This window comes from Triturus cristatus, chromosome 7 (genome assembly GCF_964204655.1).
Source record: "Triturus cristatus chromosome 7, aTriCri1.1, whole genome shotgun sequence".
Lineage (NCBI taxonomy): Eukaryota > Metazoa > Chordata > Amphibia > Caudata > Salamandridae > Triturus > Triturus cristatus.
The window spans coordinates 811,208,227-811,227,635 of NC_140590.1; the positions used below are offsets into that span (position 1 = coordinate 811,208,227).

Genomic DNA, 19,409 nt, shown 5'->3' on the forward strand with positions numbered 1-19,409 from the left:
CTTATATTACCAGAATGCAACCTTAATGTATTGGTTAAATGAAACGAGAACCACACAGTAGTTATAAAAATATGAATGTATTATTATAACACACCTTACATACAATCACAGTATCTGCTACACGCAGATAAACACAAAGAAAACAATACTGTAGCACAGAAACAAGCGTAAGTAGCCCCAATACACAGTGGGCTCCAGGGGAGACCAACCCATATACTAAAATAGTGGTAGAAGAACCACGACTCGAGTCAAGACAGTGTCTAGAGGTTGTAGAATCGCTGGGACCCCAAGGAACCACCTAAGGTGAGTAAGCAGGAATCCCACGGAGGACGGATGCAGTGTGAGAACACGACCGCGTGCTTCGAACAATTCAATGGGAGAGTCGCGGTTGCAGTTTTAGTGTTTAAGGACCCTGCCCAGTGGATTACAAAGAAACCACTTTGGAACATAAAAGGTTGGAGAGCCACCTCACCCGTGGATACCAAAGTACGAAAGCTACCTATCCTAGGGAAGCCGGGTGCATAGGGTCGAAGTGGTGTCAGAAACCCCCATCATTCTCAATGGGAGTCATCAAAGAAATGCCACTGCTGGAAAGAAAAAAGTGTCAGGTGGAACCCATAGGTGGATTTTTGAAGGATGGAACCTGAAAGCAGAGGGGACAGAGTCTGGGTCACTCAGGAGTGACCAGGGGCTCGGTAGACAAATGCCCAACGATGTCGGGTGCTTCATGTGTGAAGATGAAGAGCTTGACTCTGCAGCCATGAGGACAAGGAAACATTGAGGACGACCAGGAGCCGGATACGAGCTGTCCCACGAAGGATGTCGAGTGCTGAGAGGTCGGTGTCCGGCGGTAGCACCGACAAGCCTTGGCAGCGGCAACCCACGAAAAAGGTCGAGGAAGGTCACGGTCTGGCCCAGCAAGGACCAGGAGACTCACTACAGCAAGGGGAGTCAGGGCAGGCCTGGAGCAACCAGGGGAGCCCAAGAAAATCAGTGCTCTCCCTCAAATGGACCCACAGGCCGAAGGCACAGGACCTCTGGCAGTTTCACAAAACAACATCTTGCAGGGCACAGAGTGCGAGGAGGCCAAAGTCCTTTGTACAAAAGGTGCGCGGAGGTTGAGGCTATCAATAGCCCAATGCACTTAGTTGGAGAACGCCGACAAGCCTATGCAATTGCAAAAGTGCGCAGTGCACAGGGGCTCGGGTTATGCGGTCCCCACGAGGGATACTGGCCTCAAACTCGGTGAGAGGGCAGCTCGACCTCAAGGAACGCAGGAACCCACCTCCTGTGTTACTGGAGCCTTCGGAGTCCGCAGGAGCTCAGGATCAGCAGACCAGTAAGTTGCGTTACGGTGCCTGCGACTGCAGGGGAGTTACTCCTTCACCCCAAGGGAGATACTTCAGATGTCCTTGATGCTCCACAGGTCCTGCATGGAGCCTGTATGGTGCACGGGCACAGACGATGCTTTGGACAGAGAGGTAAGACGAAGTCGGGCCCAGTTGAAGTCCAGAGTGTCCAGATGGTTGAAGTTCAGTGGTTTCTTGATTAGAATCTTGTCCACATCGAATCTAGGGTCCTACAGCCAGGTAAGCCCTTTTGTATCCACAGGAGAGGGTTGGACAGATTCAGGGGACCATCCCAGGGGAGGGTCAGGACAGAGGGGACGATACTCCCATGTCCTTTGTCCAGTTTCACGCCAGAGCAGGAGCCAACGGCTCCCAGGGCTGGTTTGAACTAGACTATGCACAGGGACACCAAGTGTGCCCCAGATGCAAACTTTCAGGCACTTTGGAAGTGCACCCACCCAACCCCAATACACTAAATCCTGTCTGGGAGGTAGTCACACCTCCCTGTGACAGGATGCCTATTGTCCTGCCTTCCCCTGCTCGAGCTTGGCTCAGCAGCAGGAGGGCAGAAATGTGTCTCTGCTCGGCAGCAACCATTTTTCACTACCCGGGTCGAGAAGACTGGTACCGGAAAGACCAGTGTCTCCACAAAGCTTGCTTCAGAAGGGTGTAATCATACCTCGAGTGTGGAGGTATGATTCCAAGGTGTTTGATACCAAACACAACATGTTTTGTTGCAGCCGTTTAAGATAGCATTTTACGCCAGCATATAATGCACCTCTACCTATATGTCTGGCTGTGTCACCGACAACCCGGGAGAATGGTCTCTGAAGGCTAAAGAGGAGTGGAGTTTCCGACCACCCCTAGTTAGCATATACAAGTGTGTGTTTCAAACAGCCTTCGAAAAGGGCTTCCAACTCCGTAATCATATCTGAAGTGAAAGAAGCACTAGGCAGGATATTTTTATACGCAGGCCCCTCGTTTTTGTTGGAAGAGTTCAAAAAAGGGTTTGTGATCCCTTGTGTGGGTCCTACAAAGACTGGCTAGGAGAAGAATGGGGAGAGGATGTGGTCTTATGGCTAGGGCAGTCGACCTCGAAGCTGGTAAACCAGTTTTGAGTCTCGGCAGGGACGCTCAACATCCTGTAATTCTGGGCAAATCACTTAATGTCCCCGTGCCTAACATAAATAACTGTGTCCAACTGTAACGCAACTGGTGCTCATGTAAAGAGCTCTGATATCTTCAGGTATAGTTTGCACTATATAAAACTCCCCCCAAAAATGTAACATTTGCCTGGGTAATGGAAGGGCTACAGGTATCAAACATGCCAAAGGAACAAACTCAGAGCGGGACTTCAAAACCTATTTTTAAGATTACTTAAGGTCTCCCCTTATGTTTAGTGTACAAAAAACAAGGTGTCTTCCCAAAGTCTATAACATACTTTCTAGGATAAAGAGGTTTGTTCGATCCCTTATACAGTACTGTACAGTGAGGTAGTGTTGAGAAGGGTGGGGCACACTACACTGTTGCTCACCATGGACATCAAAAATTACATGTTTAAAATCAAGGTTTTTGGTGTTTCTAAACAATACAATTAACAGCTGTCATTAGTACCCAATGTATTGCAACTCAATTAATCATTCTTGGATGGATGAAAGGCTGACGGGCTTTGGGGGGAATTGAGCGTGTGGCTTACATGATGGAGTAGAGGGGGCCAATGTTGGGTGTAAGAAATTCAGATAGATTTACAGAATCCCAGTGGTGAAAAACTGATCACAGAGGCTAGGGTGTGTGTGTGTTAAACTGGGAGACACCAATAATGGTATGGTTTGCTTGGACCGTCAGAGTGACAAAACAGCAGTCCTCATGGTTTAACTGAGCTTCTGATATACAAATAAAGGGTGTGTTGAAAGTCTATAGGTTAGGACAAATCATGATGAAGTGCCTTGAGGTCGTTGTATGGATCAGAAAAATCTTTAACATGTATTTTTGACCTGGGTTTGACAGTGAAGCTGTCTAAACAGATTTATTGTTTCCGCTATACATTCAGTGGGCTTTAAGGCCACCCCTTTCAACCATTAACCCTTTGACCTCTTTCAGTGTTAAGACTTTGTCAATCACTTCATGGCTCTGTCAAAGTTGTATTTCTCTTTCACCTAATGTTATTGGTTATTTGGTTGTATCTTTCCACCCCCAAAGAAATGTATGTATTGCAATGCATGAGAGAATATTTTACATATCCCTCTCTCTGTCAGCACTTTAATGCTAGCGTGTAGCTAACACCTGCACGTATAAATACATGCATGCAAGCAAGCTTGTCTACATGATATAACATAATAAAGCCAGCCCTATAGGCTTTGCCAATGCTTGTTTCTGAGCAGGGTAAGAATCAGAAGGAAGGGAAAGGTGGGTGAGTGGGTGCAAGGGTGCTCCCCGTTATCTCAAAGACTTTCAATGGTGAATGGGATGCAGTCAAAAGGAACCTAGTGTACCACATTTAACCCTATGATTGGTTGGCCGTTGTAGTTTAAAGGTCAAGAAAAATAGTTCAGAACAACAAATATCTAACTGCTTTTTGGTGTTTATCTACTTTATTCTTAATGTTTGTAAACATCTCTTTTGTATGAAAGAGCAACACACCAAGGATTTAAGTGGTTTGAGGGAAGGGTAATGGTGTGGCCATGTATTATAGCGAATAAAGTACCCCTGCCATATATTATAAAGATAATGCAAGGCACCTTGGAGTTCCATGGCTATTTAGATGAATGAGCCCAAAAGCTGTGTTCTTTTTTAAGTGACCATATAGAGGAATGAGGCAGAACGCCTCTACATGGTCATGGAACTCCTCAGTGACACGCAATATGCTTATAATGTATGGCAGGGGCTACAATATGGTATTGGAACTACCTCGAACACAGGCCATTCAAGAGACACCCCTGCCTCTTTACCCTATCTCTGACATAACAGAAACCACAAAACACAAGATAAACAGAGTACATTGTAACAGCCAGCAAAATAGATTTACGATTTGCATCTCTCTCTCACAACCGCTTCCTCCATCACTCATCACATGTCTCAAGACAAGAATGGAGCACTTCTCTGGTCACTCACATATAAGATATCAAGAAACACAACACTGCCAACCCCGTCCTACTGATGGTGAAGCATGTTAAACATCCAAAAATGCACATCAGTGCTCTACAATGGGGTATGATGAGCCATGTAAATTCTACAATACAATGGTGGAGCATGAGGTTTGACAGGGGTTTTTGGGCAGCACGCAGCAGGGAGGAGGAAGCTGCCCTCTGTCAGTACAATGGATTCCCATTGAGGTACTCACATGTGAAACACACGAGCAGCGCTCGCACGATGTAGTCAACTGCTTTGCTCCAGCGTTCTGACGCACAGGTCACTGCCTTCGGGATGATGATTTCAGCTGCGACGTAAAATTGCAGTGCGTAGGTGATGAATATCCCAAAGGAGTAAAGGATCTTCACTGACTGGTAGAACCTGAAGAAAAAGACGAAGTCATACAGAGAAAACAAAGAGCAACCTAAAGGGATAACTCTGGTCAAAGCAAAACCTCATGCATTCAAATAAACCTTAATCTGGCTTTGTGGCACCTCAGGCAATTGAAGGACAAATACTGACTGACACAACTCTGCTGATGCATCTCAATTCAGTCTTCCTGAGGCAACACAATAATGCTATTGTAGTACTCCATAACACTCTGCAAGTCCACCAATGGTGTAGCTAGGGTGTCAAATGTCCTAAGACAAGCAAGAACAATTGCCCAGCAACCCCTTGATCGATAAACAGCTATATATTGGGCGCAGTGGGCCAGCTGGCTCCCGTGCAGCGGTGTTGCTGCACTATTATTAGCTATGCCCATGCAGCCTACCTCAGTCGTGGCCTGCGCCCACAGCTTATTCGGTACTAGAACCACACACAGATCAAAAGACTTTCTCCTTGCAATTTCAGCACTTCGGCTTGCCACATACATCTCTACTAACGTTCCTGAACCCTGACCTGCACGTCAGCTGTCCTGGGACCAAAACGTAGCATGTCACTTCACCACTGACCTAACTTGCAACACCCCCACCTATTCTGGACTGGACCCCACCCAGAGACCTCCAGTTCCACCAAGTAGAAACCCTGCGCTATTCAAGTTCTCAGACCCTCACACAGTTCGGCCATTGCTCCTTACTTTTGTTCTCCATCACTGCTCTTTTTAACATTTGAACTACCCAAAAACGATGTCAGCTGTTCGATCAATCACAGACGTCCTCTCCGCCTTACTTTCAGGAATCGATTTGTCACATTAGGATTGTGCACAAGGACCCAGGAATTCCCACTGGCTGAGGTCGTCTGCCATGGCAGCAAATCAGAGATCGCTGAATGCCTGGAAATGTCATCACTACCTTAGACAAAATAGCAGGTCCGTCTCTAGATGGGATTTATAGGGGGCACACAAGGGGCCACCTCTAAAACTGACCAGGACACCTACAACAGGCGTTCGTGAAGGTTATGCTCATGTCCGATATACAGACAAAGCATTTAAAACTGTCAAGCACATTGCCAATTAAACATTACTATGGTCTGTAGAAGCGGCAATCACCCCTGTCCTCCTCTTCACACCACTCTCTTTTGCAGGGCCTTTGGTAGACATTTATCATCTTTTTCTCCACATATCTTTCTGAAACACTCAACCGGCATTTTTCACACCTCATCTCTTTCCTCTTCAGCACCCTCTTTTCACTCTCTCCTGCACATACTGCCTTGCAACTCCTTCTTCACTTCACTAATCCAAACACACACAATGCACCTACTCACCCCTACGAACTGCATTTTCTATAACTTTCCTCCTGTCAATATTTTGACAGTCCAGTGCCTCTTCCACACCTAACCATTGCTCTGTGCGCTCTACAAAGAGACCATGTATTGGATGAGCACATATTCCAAACTCCAAAGCTCTGAATACATATTTATGCACTTAAATCAAAATCGGTATTATTGATGGGGTGCTGAACAATTATTCCATTCTTGAGTTCAAATGTGTATGGTGACATGAAGCTAATGCTGTTGAAACAAATGTGCTACTATAACATGTTGAAGTGTGGTTTCCTGGCTTATGTACACGATTTCTCAGTTAGGCCTCAGCGCCGTCTTGTTGAAAATGGATGCCACAGCATCATGTTTATTATCTGTTTATAAATCTGATGAACATTGTGAAGCAAGATGTGGATTTGTTTATTTCTGAATGACACTGTTCTCAAAGAAAGCTTGCTAGAGGGCCTACTGTAAATCATTTTTCCATGTATCCTCTGCGTGCATGATTACATTAATTCAAAATGGTCCGATGCAGTTTATAGAACTAGTTTGTTCTGACACTTCCGAAAAACGTTAGGCAAAAGGGACCGAATCAATATTCATGTAGTGGATTAGTGCTAAGGTGATAGGGTTATGTGAAGTTATAAAATGCTATGATTTTGTTGCGCGAAAATGTAGTTCCTTCCACACCATGGTAAGTTTGCAGTTCTAATACTTCCGGAGAAAATGGCTATATAAACCGTTGAATTTTGAGGATTAACCCTAGAGAGAAGGGATGGGGAATTTGTATCGCACAAAGCCCGGGACATGACGATTTCTTCTGCAGACAAGAAGTTGTAATCTGCACTTAGTCTGCCGGGCAAGCAGACTTTCTGCTAGGCCTCCTGCAACTTATACAAGAGCACAAAGTCGGTTTTTAGGTCTCGCCTACGCAGCGCGCAGGTGCTGTTTGGAGAGACCTCTTGGAATCACTCCGGGCTTTTGTGGAAACTCGTGCATGTTTTGCACTGTTTCCAATCAGCCCTCGTGCATGTACGGCGTTTACCTTGCGGGAGCCAGCAGCGGCGCCATCTGTTTGCAATTATCGCGCCCGCTGCTGCTCGCTCCCGTAAGGTAAATGCTGTAGATGGACTTTAACTTCCGCAGCCGCGGGGCCGCGCTGGTCTTTCAGCGCTTGTTTACCCTTAGATTGGTTGATTGGCTACTTTGACTTCCAATTTTATGACGTCACATCGCAGAAAGGTAAACACTCCATCACGTGCTTGAAACCCGCAGTTGGCTGGATCGCAGTGGCGGAGCAAGTTTGTATTAGAGTGGAAGACTTGAGTTTGCAGTCGTAATCGCGTTGATTCTTTGGTTACGTGTACATACACACCGACGTTCCGTTATCACTTCTCTCCCTGCGCTTCTCGACAGCTCATCGATATCATTTAACTCAGCTGCCGAGAGCACAGGACGGCAGTTGACGTGTCTGCCCGCCGCTGAGCGTGAGGAAGGCTCTGTTTGGTGGGTCTCGGGAAGTTTACATCGGTACTCATGCCGTTTGCGTGCTGATTGGCCACTGCGTGCTTCAATCCCGCCCGCAGAGGTGGCGGTCTTTCTCCTCAGTTGGTGCCCTTGTTCCTGGCGGTGCGGCCGGTGCCCACGCAGCCCTGTGGAGACGTCAGGTCCCCTCCGCTCATGGGGAGGCCTTCACCGCACCGGCTCGAGCAAGGAGGTTGCAGACGCTGTCTGGGAGTCGACGCCGTGCGCGGAGCCTCCTCGCCACGGCAACTTTCTTTGTTCCGGATGATTGCGCAAACAGGGGCCGGGTTTATTTTTTTCTCGGTGTCGGCGGGTTTGTTGATACGGGGTGGGGGTGTTATGCAGTAAGGTGGTGACTGGGGCGGTGGACGGACGCGTAAAAGTACATCTTTAAGGGCCATCATTACAGGGCCCATTTTGGGTTGCATGTAACCAGACTGCCCTCGGATTTCGTCTACCTAAAGCCCCGTGCCAACGGTGGCACCACCCATCCAGCGGGCTTCAGAGTTAATTTTATTTAAAAGACTCTGTGAGGTCCTTGACGTGAAGCTGTGGAGCACCACATCGAGTGTCGGGACTCTATCTGGTTGCAGTCCCCGCCCACCACCTCCATCTTGTTTCCTTCTGTTGCTTCTCCGTGTCTTGTGCCACTGTAAAACAGCACTGGGACCGTTTGCTTCCGAGAAGAAGGCACACATTGGGTGTGTTGCTTATAGAGTGTCGGGAATTCATACTGTTATGTAAACCACGGCAGAGATGTGCTATTGTTGTACAGTGTTGTCCGCCGATTTTCCTCGGACCAGTATGTGGCCGCGCTTTCTATAAAGTGCCTCATGGCCCTTTCTAACGGACGATCAGGACTCTCCTCGCTCTTAAGAAGATGCATTCACGGCGGGGGCACATTTGGTACACCCCCGGAGTTCAGGGCACAGAGCAATATTAAGAAAAAACACAGTGTTGACATCTTAGTGAAAGAACAGTGCCTTGAGTTACTCTTGAGTGAACCATTACCAATGTCTTTTTCGAAGCCAGTGGGGTGTGTATGGAAGATGAGGGAAGTGCGATACCTGTCAATGATAATACCGTTTCTTATGGTCCGGGTGCTAGTCCCGTTACCCAAATGAATTATCGGGCTAATGGTATCAATCGCCCAAAAATTACGTTCACTCAAGATGAACAGGTTAATGCTCCCGTTGGCACAATTAATTATGTGCCTGAAAGGGCTTTTGCTAGGGAGGAGGTAGCGGACTCCTCCTCCCAACCTCCGGTTATGGGTAATAGTGTGGCTAATGTATTAGCTAATAGGGTTACTGTCTTGTCATGGAATATAGCAGGATTGAGAGCAAAAAGAGAGGATACATGTTGGAAGTCATTTCTCTCTTCCTTCCATATAATTGCTTTACAAGAGACGTGGGAGGCCAGAGATTCCTTTTACTTGGATAGGTTCCAGTCTTTTATTAAATATGCTGTGCCTTCTTCCTCGGGGAGACCCAGTGGTGGTCTTTTGTTATTATTTAGTCTTAAGCTATTGTATAGCACAGAACTTGTTAAGACTAGTTCACCGAATATATTGGCGGTTAAAGTTGTAGGTGTCAACCTTCCATCAATGTTAGTTGTGAACTTTTATAATTCATTTACGAGGATGGACGAATTGGAGCACTTAAAGGTCTTATTCACCTTTTTAGAGGATTTCGATGCAAATAATGTTACTCCTTATTATTTGTTATTGTTTGGCGATTTTAATATTCGTTTAAGACAATCCAATTGTTTTGGAAATTTTAAGCAGGCTTATTGCCCGCAGGAGGAAGCCCACTTTGATCTTTCAAAAGGTGGGATGTTTCTAGACAGCATTGTATCTGCTTTTAATTTATTTGTGCCAATGCAGAACTTAGTATCTCCTGTGCCTACATTCACTGGTCAGGGTCACAACAGCATTATTGATCATATACTAATTTCCTGTACTATGAAGGGACTGGTAGGACCATTTTGTGTCACTGCAAACGTCCTTAGTGACCACAATCCATTATCTTTGGAATTAAATATTAATGAGGTCTTTAGGCCTAATCATATGTCTACAATCTCTAATTCAAACATAGTCCCTATTAAACAGGGAACTCGTTTGAGATGGGAGGTTATTACTCCTAGTGATTTTCTCGAGAAACTGTATCACAGTAATTTGGAGGATTTTAATATTTGCCTGGCGACAGAATCTAAACCAGGGGATATTCTTGGTGCTTTTGAGCGAATAACCAACCAGATTATGGATAATTTAACTCTTGTTGGGAAACCAAGACCTAAGAAGCATAAAATCTGGTTTGATCAGGCATGTAGTAGCGAGCACTCTATTCTCTTACTGGCCTTAAAAGATGGCGCTAAAGATTTCAGCAGGATTGTGGAGGCAAGAAGATCCTTCAAGAAAACACTAAAGGCAAGGAAAACGTGTCTGAAAAATTTGGCGTGGGAAGAACTGTCAGACGCTAGTGTCTTAAAAAGTAGTTCCCAATTTTGGAAAGTAATTAACAGCCCACTTTTTAATGAAAAGGAAAATATTATTAATGATTGTCTTATTGCCCCAGATAAATGGGTGTCTCATTTTAGTGGGCTCTATTCTGAGATTCCTGACCAGAATCCTGTAAATTTTGGGGATACTAATCTGTCATCGAAAATTAATTTTACAGAAGATGAAGTTCAGGACGCCATTGAATCAATGGCAAAGGGCAAAGCACCCGGCCCCGATGGTGTCCCTGCAGATTTGTACAAGGCAGATTCAAATTACTGGGCGAAACTTCTAACCTTAGTTTTTAACGCAGTAGCAAAGGAGGGTGTCCCCCGTTCTTGGGGTAAGGCCGTGATAGTACCAGTATTTAAAAAAGGTGATAGAGAGGATCCGGCATGTTATCGGCCTATTTCTCTTCTCGATTCTGCGATGAAAATAATGGGTAAAGTTGTCCTAGCACGGTTAACATCATGGCTGGAGGACAACTCCATTATTTCGGATCTTCAGTATGGTTTCAGAAAGGGAAGGAGCACGGTAGGTCAATGCCTTAATTTGCATCTTATCATCGGGAAGTATACGATTGCGAAGCAGGGGGTCTTACACTTAGCATTCATGGACCTGTCTACTGCTTTTGATTTGGTTAATCGTCAAAAACTATGGGCATCCCTGGCAACTATGGGTCTTGACCCTGTGCTGATTTCCTTTTTGGCACTTATGCATGAAGACACTATTGCGGCGGTCCGTTATAACAAGAACGGGAATCTAACTGATGCCTGGCAGGTGAAGCGTGGGGTAAGACAGGGGTGCATTCTTGCCCCCCTGCTTTTCTCACTTTATATTAATAACCTGGGGGAAGTTTTGTCCTCATCTTGTAAAGACATCCCAAGAGTAGGTACTAAGTTGATTCCCGCTTTGTTGTATGCGGATGACACGGTCTTATTGGCTAGAACTGCAAGAGGCCTTCAAGCCCTTTTAAATGGTTTTAACGATTTTATGGTCTCTTTGGACTTAGTAATTAATTTTAAAAAATCCCACTCAATGACAATAGGAGATGGAGCTGCTAAAAAGGTTAAATTCTTCTGCAATCAACAGGAGCTAACAAAAGTCCAGACCTTTCCATACTTGGGGGTCACTTTTGATGACCGAGGATCATGGGTCGCGCAACGCGCACAGAAACAGAATATTCTCGCTAGGGCAACAGGAGCATTGTTGGGTTTTGCAAAACGGCTGGGATGCAAGCCCTTGCCCGCGATTTTGAAGATATATAACGCTAAGTGCGTGCCTATGGCCCTGTATGGTAGTGAGGTCTGGGGCTATGCGTCGGCAGTGGAGATTCAATTAATTGAGAATGCCTTTTTTCGGAAACTTTTGTCATTGCCTGTTTCTACTTCAATCTTTAATATCCATGAAGATTTGGGGGCGGAGTACCTAGTGGATCAGATTTCCGTTGCCCCATTAATGGGTTGGTTAAGGGTTTGGGCGCAGCATCCACCAACCCTTAACCAGCTCATTATACAAGATTGTCTGGTCCTTGACAAAGCCATGTGCATTCCTTGGCTAAGATATATTAAATCTAAGATGGAGACTCTTGGCTATTTAGAATTATTTGAGAGACCATGTGAGCTGTCTAAATTGGAAATAAAAGACTTAAAGTCGCAGTTCATGTGCAGGGCAAAGTTGCAGAGAGAAGGCGAGGAAGTGTGTAAACCGTCCGTTAGGAGATTTGTCATGTTAAGTATGGGCAATGAGATTCAGCCATACTTGACTTATATAAATAACCCTTTTCATTTATTTTTATTGATCAGGTTTAAACATGACATGTTACCTTGGCTCCTAGCACACCCGAAGGGCTTTTTTAAAGAGGGCACTTTGGGCCCCTGTCCCTGTGATAACGCCTCCGAACAAAATACGCTGCATATGATTTTTTACTGTAAATTTTACACTCTGTTACGTAGGAAATTTATTTGCCCCATTTTTAAGAACTATCACTTTGACCAAGTAAGGCCCGCATTGGTATTTCTGCAAATGCTGGGCTCTCCTCTTGTCTGTTTTGGAGTTGCCAGCTATCTTTCAGGAGCAATTAGAAGTAGAAATCGAATGTAGTTTAATATATTTTAGCTCTATTTTTTAGCATGTTTGACAGTCCGAGACCGGGCCTTTTTATTCCTTTTTTTGAAATCATGAAATAGTTTTATAAATTTTTGCCTGCCTTACTTTTTAATGTTCACATTCGCCAATTATTTGTTTAGATTTATTTTTTTGTATATTTGTGTATTGTGTACTGTTTGAAATTCCTTTGTTAATTATTTTTACATGTAACTATTTGCAAATGAAATTTTGTGTATGCTTTGATGGTTTTAATTATTAACCGAATAAAGCTATTGTTGACTGAGTCATGTGCTGTCTGTGAGTATCTGTCAATTCAAGGCCTCTAACCCCACATCTAAACTCACTTATCCAATGCAGTCAGCCTGCAGACAGGTTTTCCGAAAGCATGTTGACATTTATTTGTATGTAATTTTAAGAGATGGAACTGCAATGTTCAGGTTGCTAAAATATCATAGCTACCATGGGGCCAAATCAATTAGTCAATCAAATAGTATTTGTATAGTGCGGCTTATCACCCCAGGGAGTATCCAAGCCCTGTGCTGCAGGTGTCAGTTGAAGAGCCAGATCTTGAGTCCCTTCTTGTAGTGGTTCAGCAAGGGTGTGGTGTGGGGGTGTGTTCCAGTGAGGTGGGAGAAGGAACTAACTCCAGAGTGGCTACATGAGTATGTTCTGGATGGTCTGCAGTCTTTGCATGAGTTTGGTGGTGCCGGTATAGAGTGCATTGCCGTAGTCAAGCTGGCTGGTGAGAAGGGTCTTTCTCCTTATGCTAATGGGGAGCCATCTGAAAATCTTACAAATCTTGTGGAAGCAGGCTGCGGCGACAGCAATGACCTGCCATTTCATGAAGAGTTCGCTGACCAGTATGATGCCAAGACTGGGCCTCAGAGGGTTTCAGACTCTGCTAGTGCACAGAGCTGCAGAAACAAAATATGTTCCATTATATAATGCAAACAGGGCAGTAAAGTGCACGTGTGGTGCTTTGCTCCTGGGCAGGTCGACGCTTATCGAACATTGATGGGCAGAGGAAGACCATTCAAGCCAACTGGTCTTTAGTGCCTAGACTCACTACTTACTCTCTGACAACAAATCAGGACCCTCTGCCAATACTTAGGCCATCAACCTACTTTCTTTTTAAAGTCGATGTTAGCGTTGTGAAGTAACCTAAAAGGTACACGCAGCACTTTACAAAGCTCCTAAATAAATTCAGTTTCATTTAGGGCCTCTCCTTCCTTAACCTTAATGTTTGGGCTCCGCCTCCTGCCAGCTCCTTTTCAGAAACGGCCCGGCTCGAGGCACGCTTCCCGCTGCGCAGAGCGGACACAAAAAGAGGCTTTACATCTGGCTGGTTTCTGATCCTATTTGAAGACGTTTTGGCTTCGTGCCTAATGAACGCATTGCGATGCAGGGGGTGGTGGATCAACGGGCGGGAACACACCAGCTGCAATAACTTAAATGGCCGTTAGGAGAGCAGATGATAGACTGAGCTTGGACCAGAGGGGGCCGAGGCTAGTAATTAAGACGCCCCGCGCGAGTGCTTGCAATTGACTAACTATCGGTTCTCACAAGAGGTGGCTCTGGCATTATTACATCTGGGCTGGGCCCACCTCACTTGCCCTGCCGCCAACATCATATTTTCTTGTCGGGTGTTAACAATGTGCTCAAACCCTTGGCGATTAACCCTTTGACGGAAGTTAATGCTGCCCTCTATGGAAAGACCCTTCACAAAACTATATTAAACAAGCATTGGCATAGCCAATAGGTCTCGCTTTTGGGACCTTATAAGTATTTAGTTATGCAGCACAATATCCTTGGTGTAACAACATCAACAGTTGCATGACTAAACACTTAGAAAGTCCCAAAGGCAAGACCTATTGGCTATGCCAATGCTGGTTTCAAATTGCAAGCTAAAAACATTGTGAGTGCTCATGTTCATAGTTAAATATGGTAACCATAATACGCATGTCGAGATCTATGAGCACTCTCACAGATAAGCGCAGTGAAAACCGATCCAATCTATTTATTGGTTGAGGGCCAAGACACTAAAAATAACATACATGCTGTAAAGATGCTCCCCGGAAAGTGAAACAAAGTCCAGTTGCATCCCACGGTGGTGAGATTTAAGTGGGAAGTATCATTTGTCTGGTCGTTGAGTGTTTGAAATTGCGTGGCAAATCTAGGTGAACTCCTTGCTATATGCCAATAACGATGAAAATCCGAAGAAAAACAAAGGCACAAGAGGCTCATGATCACAATGGCTACCAGGCTGAGATACCAGTGAGCGAACAGTGAGTAGATTGCCTATCAATAAAGGCCTCACCGTGGCTGCCAACAGTTTTTTGGAGTGGTCTGATTTGTTGATAAGTGGCATGGTGAGGAAGGGCTTGTGATGTAGATTACGGGGCAGGCCGGCTCTCTCTGTCTGGGAACTAAAACACAAGAAAGCATGAGTTTAGAGTGTGGTATGCATGTGGTATGCATGCGCAGCAGCAGGAGCTCTCGAAAGGTGTCCCTTGCCGGGAGTGGAAACCCCCAAACACGATGTAGCATGTTGATCTCAAGTGCTGGTTCAGACGGTGAGTTCTGATTTGCTGTAGAGACCATCATGGAGTGAAAAAGACCACATTTCTCACCCAGGCAAATAAGGGGAAGTCACCCCGAGTGGGAGTTGCTTCAAAATGTCTAAGAATACTTTACTGCTTTGTCCCAAGCTGAGGTGTTGCAGCGCTGGAGGTAACACGGATTGTACTCTGGTTCCTTGAGGTGGGCGAGCCAGCAAACTAACAGAAGAGCCAAGAGTCGACTCTGGTTCCAAGAGCCCGTGCATGAGCCAGGACTTGAAAATACTTTTGCATGTCAATCGTGCAACAAACATCATGTCAGAATGTAACGAGGTATCTTCACACCTCAAAAAGTGTTTCTCCTTAACACAAGGAAGCTTTTCACCTTAGTACATCAAATTATACCACTTCTTTGAGAGGCATTTATTAAACGGGCACGTTTTCAAACATGCACTGTGAAAAATTTCTGCTTCCACCCTGATGACAATGCTATTCGTTAATTTAATGCAAGCCAGTAATCTTGTATACCCTACTTTAGGCCCGGATTGTTATTATACTCAGAGCATCATTACAGGCTATTGACTCAAGCTCGAGAGGTTTTGTAGAGCGAAGGAGGCTTATTGAAACAAATTATTTGCCTAGGATCACACAAATTGCTCAAGCAGGGAAGCCAGGATTGATTCTAGGTTCCCCATTTTACACTGTACAATTCACCCACTAAATTGTTATTTCTTTCTCACATCAAAGGTTAATGCTTTTCCCTTAATTCTTGAAGGATGACATTTGAGCGTCTGCGATGGGAACAATCCATGCTTTATTTTTGGCTGTTTTACACAGTGAAAAATTAGCCCAATAAAATAGCATCGCTTCACACCAGACACAGAGATTTGCTGAGATTCACAGGATGCTGAGCCAAAGCTGAACTTTAACATGGTTCCCCATGTTGTGTGGTCAGCAGTTGTAGCCAACAGGCCACATCAACACCTGTTAAAACTCAGCTTGTCTAAACCTGTTGTCCTGTTTATTTTCCACTTGCACTCAGTCTGCACCCAATTAACACCGTGGCTTCTTTCCAACCTTATATGCAAGTGTGTGTTCTTCTTTGAGAGTTTGAAATAATTATTTTGGCAAACATTTTAAATGTTGCACCATCTTGCCAACACTACACAGGACACATTAATTAGCTTCTACATTTCCCTGCTTAGACCTGTGTAGATCTTTACAACACACCTCCAGGACTGGCACAACTGCGGGTGCAGGTTGCATGGCTACTGGAGGACATGAAGCAAAATGGGCTGGTTACTTTAAAGGGGCTGCTGACAGACCTATTGATAAGCACAAATACCACTGGGCAAAGAAAAGTGGGCAGTCTGTGGTGAAAGAGTGGCAGGTAGTGGAGGTGCAGCTGGTGACAAGCACAGAGATGGGAATTTTGGAGTCGACGTGAAGGAAGGATACATGCAGCCTGTGGTGGGAGTGGCGGGGGCCATAAAACCTAATGTGAGAGGGGTGTAGAAGAGGACAACCACAGAACCTGTGGTAAGACTGGACTGGGAATGCAGCCAATGGAGGCAGAGGGGAGAAGAGGGTATGAAACCTGTAGCGAGAGAGGCGGGGACGTTTGTGTGTGTATGTCTATATTTACTCATCTTTATATAGGGTGGACCTATTTGTAAAGAAAGTGTTGTATGTTAACAAGAAATTTATTAAGTCTATGTTATGAGGAAACAAGAAAGTAGACGGATCTTCTGAGTTAAAGAAAGAGATACGGACTCAGAAGTCAGGGAGGGAAAGGTAAGTGGTTTATGCCTATGGCAAGAAAACAGCATGGCTGATAAAATGCTGCTCTGCTCTAAGAGTATTTGCAAGGCTGATTACAAATGGAGGGCAGGAAGCCAAGAGGCTGAGTAGAGCAAGTTTACTTTGGGGGCTGTAATAATGCATCTATGCAAGCCCATCTAGCGGATTTATATGGTAGGTGGGACAAGTTGATTTCTTTACAGGGCTATAAGATTACTGTGGAACTCGGTCCTTTGGAAAAGCAATTTCTTTTTTATTCCACAACCTTGAGAGAGACTTTTCCTATGCTACAAAGTTGGCTGCTCGATTTTTTACTGATTCTACTACACATTTTGAAATGCGGGCACACCGCCAGTATGACCTTCGAGCCGGGCCCCCGCACCCAGGGGAAGGCATGGAGCGCCGCGCACAGAAGTAACATGGCGCCCTGCCTCCCCTGAAACTCCACATCTGATTGGCTGTCCGGGCGTGAACCGGAAGCACTTTCAAGTGTTTCCGGTTCACGCGTCGGATCAAGGTCGGGCAAGCCGGTCTGAACCAGCTTGTTTGACTTCAAGGGCTTAAAAGGCTGGGGAGCTGAGCTGACTGTCTGTGTTCGCCGCTCCACAGCCTACAGGTCGCGTATCTGGACAGGGCCTCAGTCTGAGGCCCCAACAAATCTTTTTTCTTTTGTTTCCCTACAGGAGTATTTCCGGAATCGGCGGAGGTCTGAATAGCAGCTGATTTCGAGGCGGTTTCCAGGTAGCGGCCGAGGGCTGAATCAGCGGATTATCTCACGATTTACGCCAGGCGGCTGGGGATCGTGTTACTGCTTATTTCCTTGTTTGCCTGCAGACGCTACATTGAGGGCAGCTTGATCTTGAGGCTGGGGTTATTTCTCCTTTTCAAGCGCCGCCTCCAACAGCTGATTGTCGAGGGAAGCAGCTGGTTTCTTCAAGTGGCGAGAGCGCCTGGGGTGTGCTCTTTACTACAGCTGATCTGGGATCGGATAACAGCTGGAAAGCAAAGAAGATTACAGGAGCAGTGTGTTTTATTTCTCCTTCTTGTCCCACTGCAGGTGTGTGGGCAAGCATCATACGTGGTTGTCCGTGGGAAACCGATTTTTTCGTTTGGGCAGCACCATCAGGCCTGCATTTTCACTGCTTCTGGGAGCCACGCGGGTTGGAGTTTACTCACCTGACCCACTGGACTAGCTGGTAGGCGTGGCTCTGGTTGTGAGGGTGCTGGTGGCCAGCCGGGGTTGCTACTTCTTAATGGTAGGGGTCCAAGCAGTGTCCCAGACCATTGCACATTGGGCAAGAGTGCCTTAGTGTAAAGCCATCAGCTTAATAAATTGTTGGGGTGCCTTTGGCCCGTATTAGTTTTGGTAATTATATAATCCCGTGATACTGCATTGTTTTGGGAGTACATTGTGGGGCTCTAGTTGCAGTTTTTTTTAAAGGTACTGGGCATTTGAGTGTTAATATTAATGGCCCCCAAGGTGAAGCGGAGCGAACAGCACTCTCGCATGGATATTTTTATGGAGACGATGCGAAAGATGGGGGCAATGGAATCCATGGTAAAAAAAAGGTTGATGATATGGGACAGGCTTTAGCCACTTTAAAGGATAAAGTTGATGGCCAGGAGTGGGCAGAGGACAGGCCCAGGCAGCTTTTCCTCCAGTGCCTAAAAGGAGTAGACCTAGGAAAGGTGGGGCACCTCTACCTAGCGGAGGGGATGGGACAGAGGAGGCCACAGTGCCAGCCCCTTTAGGGGGTGATGCCCTGGTCTGGGGAGCCCGTACCGGTCCCACATACCAATGGTGGTCAGCCTAATGCGGGTGTTGGGAGTGATCGGCCTAGCAACGAGGGGACAGGAGTTCCGGCTGGGGGTCAGCCAAGCACACCGTGTGCCCCTCTCCCCACTGACGGGCAGCCGGGAGCGATGGGGGGGCACCCCACAGGCCCTGCTGGCCCCTAAGACCGGGGGCCCATCCGGGAGCTCGCCAGTTCAGCCCGATTTGGTAGCTAGTCTAGCAGCGGTACTTCCTTCCAAGCAATCCTGTGCACACATATAAGTAAAAGACAACAGTAGGAACAACGAAATATACACAATTATTAGGATGAAACAGATTTTCTTTAATCCTTAGAGAAGCGTAACCAGCCGACACGTGTTTCATCGGGGAAAGATGAACGCACGACTCTTTAGGGCTGACAGAAGTTGCATGAACGTAGTGATTGCCCACAGCCGGTGATAATTCCAACCCGGCTGGGTACACGAATCACAAGTGGAAAAGAAAGAATGGATGAATCAGTCAAAGTTTACAAATTGAAGGGTAATCTTAATTAACCACACATTTAAAAGTAGTGCCGCTAGTAAAGAATGTGAACGGATCCAGAGAATGTTGTGTTTAGTAAGTATAAGTGTGGTACACATGTAGTTGTAATCGGTTGAAGCAAAGAGACCAGACACAAGTGTGTGTTCGAGGTCTCTATTGACAGAGCAGCAGCTCACGCGTACAAGGGGCGCCCGTGTAGGAAAGAAATGTTTCCGGGTGCAGCGGTACTTCCTTGGCTGGGAAAGGTGGGCAACTGGTCCCCGGCAGCAGGGGTGTCGAGTAGTGGGGAGGATGCATAGGAAAAGGCCAGACAGATAATGGCAAAATTAGATGGGGTTCATCCCGGAGGTGGGCTAGCTGTACCAGCAGTGGGCACGACGGGGGCAAATACAGGGCCAATGGGGAGCGGCGGAGTCCCCTCCACA

At 46.0% G+C, this 19,409-nt stretch overlaps 1 protein-coding gene across 3 annotated transcripts in view; it reads right to left on the bottom strand.

The window, feature by feature from the left end:
- LOC146810620 (proton-coupled amino acid transporter 1-like) overlaps window positions 1–19,409 on the bottom strand; it is a 444,495-nt gene that overhangs the window by 105,403 nt on the left and 319,683 nt on the right. For all 3 annotated transcript variants that reach the window (XM_085617675.1, XM_085617676.1, XM_085617677.1), the window contains one exon: window positions 4,690–4,859. In XM_085617675.1, coding sequence (XP_085473801.1) covers window positions 4,690–4,859 — 170 coding nt within the window. The remainder of the gene's footprint in view (window positions 1–4,689; window positions 4,860–19,409) is intronic.